Below are 4,451 nucleotides of genomic sequence, written 5' to 3' on the forward strand. Positions count from 1 at the left end.
TATTTTTCACTTTTTATATTTGCATATTTACAGGCGGTATAAAACTGAATAAATAAATAATAAAACGTAACCAGTTTTAACTTGTTTACCAGCCGTAGTTACCGTAGGCGCTGGAGTAAGAGACATGGGAGACAGCCGGGGCAGCGGAGTAGGTGACAGCGGTCTTGACTACGGGAGCGGCGGCGGCGTAAGTGGCAACGGGGGCAGCCTGGTAGGCGTGTACAGCGGGAGCGGGAGCGTAAGCCACGGGGGCAGAGTGGTAAGCCGAGATGGCGGGCGCGGCGATGGTCTTGTGTACAACGGGGGCGGCGGCGTAAGTAGCTACTGGCGCAATGGTCTTCTGCAACACCGGGGCAGCGGCGTAAGTCGCTACAGCGGGAGCGGCGTACGCGACGGGAGCGGAGTGGGTCGAGATGCTCTGGTAGGAGACGGCAGGAGCGACGGATTTGACAACGGGGGCGGCGGCGTAGGTGGCGACGGGGGCGGCGGAATATGACGCGACGGGGGCAGCAGCGTACGTGGCGACGGGGGCGCCGTGCGCCGTGTGCGTGGCGTATGACACCGAGGAGACGGGTGCGGCGTACGCTACGGGAGCCGCGGCGTGCAGCAGGTTGCCGGCGGAGGCGATGCCCGCGGCGCACAGGACAACTACGATCTGTAAAAATTACATTTCTCTGAAGAAATTTCTTAAATGTAGGTAGATCATTACATAGGCTTACATGTTAAGTTTCAACAAAAAGTAAATTATGGCAAGTTAGTGTTAGATACCTGCTCGTATAGTAGGCAAAATATTTTATTTGAAATTATTGACTTTAGGAAATAATTATTAAACTAAAATGGAATCATTCATGGAATTCCACACACAGCTATGCTTTGTACAACACAACATTAGTTAGTCCTATTAATCCCATATCCTAAATAAAATAAAATATCCAAAATATTCCAATTGCGTACCTTAGCGTACATGTTTGTATGAGTGTTCTTGTCAGAATACTTTTCGGAGCACTTGCTTTCGCTTTTATACGTGTATCTTCGAACAGGTATTAATCATTCGTTATTGCAACCGGTATGTTTACAAAGTCAAGGCGAAGCTCCACCCATCGATCTTAACGTTACACAAGTTATTTATGTGCCATCGATATTTTGGATCCATAAGGAAATCCTGAGCGAAACGATTCGGTAAGATGTTTCTGTGGGATTATATCATTGCTTCCTTGATTATCAAGGGCTTCATGCTTTTTTGACCTTATTAGAAGTAATTGGTACTTACATTTATACAGTGTGTAAATTCAATACGGGCGAATATTTAAACCGTGGTTAGGATAGGACCTAAGAAGTACATACATACCCGTATTGAGACAAATTTTGCTTAAAATTATGAAATAAATACAAAATAGTTCGGTTCCCAATGTAAAGCAACACACAAGTTACAAGATACGAGTTACTATAAAAAAGCTCGTATATCGTATTGTCATGTTATGTCTTGTAATGTTTGTAGTAGGTACATTGCTGCTCGGTAAATGATGAATGAAAAATTGTATTAGTTAATTACGGGGTCATACTTGTAATGAAGTGAAATTTGAAGCATGTGGCGGATTACATTTGTATTTGCATGTTAGTATAAGTTGGTTTATATCAAATAACTATTATTGAATAATTGAGAAATATATATGTTAAAAAACTTGAATAAAACTTCTTATTTAATGATTACACGGATATATTCTATATCTGGTTTAATTTATCACCCGTATTGGGTTTAGTTACACACTGCATAGACACGAATTTAATAGCTACATATGCTAATAATTTATCGGATGTTGTTAAAGGAAGTGAATTAAGGAGAACTACTCATGGAGACAATTTTATTACGAGATAAACATTGAGGACAGTGGGTACATCAAAGATATATATTCTTTTAGTATAAGGTATTTTTTTCTGGAACTTGGTAAGATTGGCAACAGTCTAGGTACCATTATTGACAAAGTTAATAACTTTTCTAAGCGTTATTACGGGATAAAGTTTCATAAAGGTCAGCTACGTGTGTTGTTCTTTGCAGTAATATAGTAACGAAGCTAGTTAAGATTGAATATCGGGGTAGTTCCGGATAAAACGAAGGCCGATGATTGAGGACCATAAGCACTACCGACCCCCAGCGTGGTCAGCGAAAATTTATGGTTTCGATTTCACCGTACATTAATAACCGTCAGAATATATTTCAGTAAAATCTGGTTAATGTGTAGCAGGTAGTTTCTGACCATTATATTATAAGAGCCTAATATGACTTACCTATACTCATACTTTTTGAAGCAATCAAGTTACTTAAGTTAGTAGGTCAGCACTGTTCAGCAAAAAAACACAATCTACACAATATATGATTTCTCCGAAATTCTTAAGTTTTGCTAATAACATACAAGAGGTCGAATCAGTAGCTCTTAAGGTCCTTCGTTTATTATTGATCCGATCGAAACGCAAGACCGAGTATAATAATTGTCTTTCGTTACTGTAGCTAAGTACTTTATCAAAAGGACAGTAACGCTGTAACTTTTAAATATGAGAACTGAATTGATAGCCTCCCGTGAAAAACGATATTCGTAATTTCATTATGTGCCTGTCTTTCTTTGAGAGGCAGATATTTCGATTTTCCGCGCCCATGCAGAGTCCTTGCAGCTTCCATTCCTATGTGGGATACAGCCTATTCAACTTAAAGAATTGTTCGTCTCATATGATAATGATTCACGATGTGTATATAAAGTGAAAGACAGGCCAAGCTGCTTTTCCTCATTTTTTTAAAATATAAACAAAATAGGATTCGAAACTAAATAATTTATTTCAGTTCAATACAAAAGTCGTCTGGGCTAATGAATAATAAATACTTCATAAATTCACTTTCTACCAGCCACCATAGACGCCATGTCCGTAGGAACCGTGACCGTAACCACCATAACCAGTACCGTAACCGGCTCCGTAACCCGCACCGTAACCACCGTAGCCATGGGAAGGAGAGCCATGTACACTGTATTGGTTAGCGTACGAAGTCGCAACGGGAGCGCCGGCATATCCTAAGGCTGAACCCGCAACACCGGCATATCCTAGGCTTGAGTACGAAGGAGCAACACTCTTAACCACAGACACGTGAGAAGTGGCGTGACCGAGACCGTGGCCCGCTAAGCCGTATCCACCATATCCTAGTCCTCCGTAACCACCGTGGCCGGCGTAACTTCCGTAACCCAGTCCAGCGCCGTTACCGCCGTAGCCACCGTACCCGCCATAGCCCAGATTTGAGCCATAGCCGAGGGCTGAGCCATAGCCAAGGCCGGAGCTCAGCGCTCCAGCGTTAGCAAAGCCGAAGAGGCAAGCAGCGATCACAGCAATCTGTAACACAGAAAATATTTATTTATTTACAAGTTTAGATGTCCTAATGTGGAAAGGAATTTAATATAGCAAAATACAAATCGTCGGTAACAAAGAGGAATTTTAAAAATGGTTTACTCGTACCTTAGCAAACATTTTGTTGTTGTTTCTTCAAAAGTGATGATTTGAATGTTTTCCTGCTATTGTTAGCCGTCTTTTATATGAAAAAGGTAGGATATAAAGCATTCTTTGCCAAGGCTCTATTCTATGAAACGGACCGTAACGTGATTACATTTTTTGCAGCCCGCTCGTGTTCGGGTGTAACATTATTGTTGAATAATTACTTTGTTTAATTTGAATTATTTCGTAAAACACCCGATAACCATCTTCAGCAAGTTCTCCCTTGTAATCTTGCCTAATTAGATCTTGAAGTTCTCTTAACAGTACATGATTAATAAGGGATGTATCAATTGTTTGGTTACTTCAAGCACAACAAACAGCCGATATAAATTTTAGAGCAGCCTTGTAAGTTACTTACAACTCTTTTTTATCTCCACAAGATTGGACGTGAATTGGGTTGAATCATAATTTTATCTATTTGACTACCGGGTACAAATAATTGAGCACGTTTAAAAGGGCACAGTTAGCGTCAGAGGCTGCTGCCTTCATTAGTGTTTTGGAGCAATAAGTATTTCACTATTATGAAGGTGATTAGATAGTAGATATATTATTTCTCGTAATCATGTTCGTTAATTTTCTGTGTTGTGCACATTATCATTCATTTTACATACGATTATCATCTTTCGGGTCTTGTTATGACCGAAGCCAAGGTGACGATATCTTGACGTGAGCCCCCTCCCCCCCCCCCCCCGTCCTCTTAACGTACGATATTACCAAGCACTATGCACTATTTAGTAAGTCAATACGGCATCACGAAAACCTTGATGCAAGGCAGCAAATTCAAATTTTGGCTGTATCCTTCCAAAAAAAAAGTTTGGTTTTGCGAGTAATAAATATTTATTGATAGTATGATTCGTATCGTCACTTACGTTACGTTCAGCATTATTTCGAGTAAAATCGGTTCTTAGGTGACATACTGA

The 4,451-nt window shown here is 40.6% G+C and overlaps 2 protein-coding genes across 2 annotated transcripts; both read right to left on the reverse strand.

Moving 5' to 3' along the window:
* On the reverse strand, window positions 1–1,401 carry LOC133522875 (cuticle protein 16.5-like). The gene is made up of 2 exons (XM_061858338.1): window positions 955–1,401; window positions 1–655 (listed from the first exon to the last, which is right to left on the reverse strand). Exons 1-2 carry the CDS (start codon window positions 964–966, stop codon window positions 86–88), a joined length of 582 nt encoding a protein of 193 aa, XP_061714322.1. The 5' UTR covers window positions 967–1,401; the 3' UTR covers window positions 1–85.
* A 1,406-nt stretch (window positions 1,402–2,807) lies between these two features.
* LOC133522879 (keratin-associated protein 6-2-like) lies at window positions 2,808–4,117 on the reverse strand. The gene is made up of 2 exons (XM_061858341.1): window positions 3,496–4,117; window positions 2,808–3,372 (listed from the first exon to the last, which is right to left on the reverse strand). The coding sequence occupies exons 1-2, from the start codon at window positions 3,505–3,507 to the stop codon at window positions 2,890–2,892; spliced, it is 495 nt and encodes a 164-aa protein (XP_061714325.1). The 5' UTR covers window positions 3,508–4,117; the 3' UTR covers window positions 2,808–2,889.
* Between the last annotated feature and the right edge of the window lie 334 nt (window positions 4,118–4,451).

This window comes from Cydia pomonella, chromosome 11 (assembly GCF_033807575.1).
Source record: "Cydia pomonella isolate Wapato2018A chromosome 11, ilCydPomo1, whole genome shotgun sequence".
Lineage (NCBI taxonomy): Eukaryota > Metazoa > Arthropoda > Insecta > Lepidoptera > Tortricidae > Cydia > Cydia pomonella.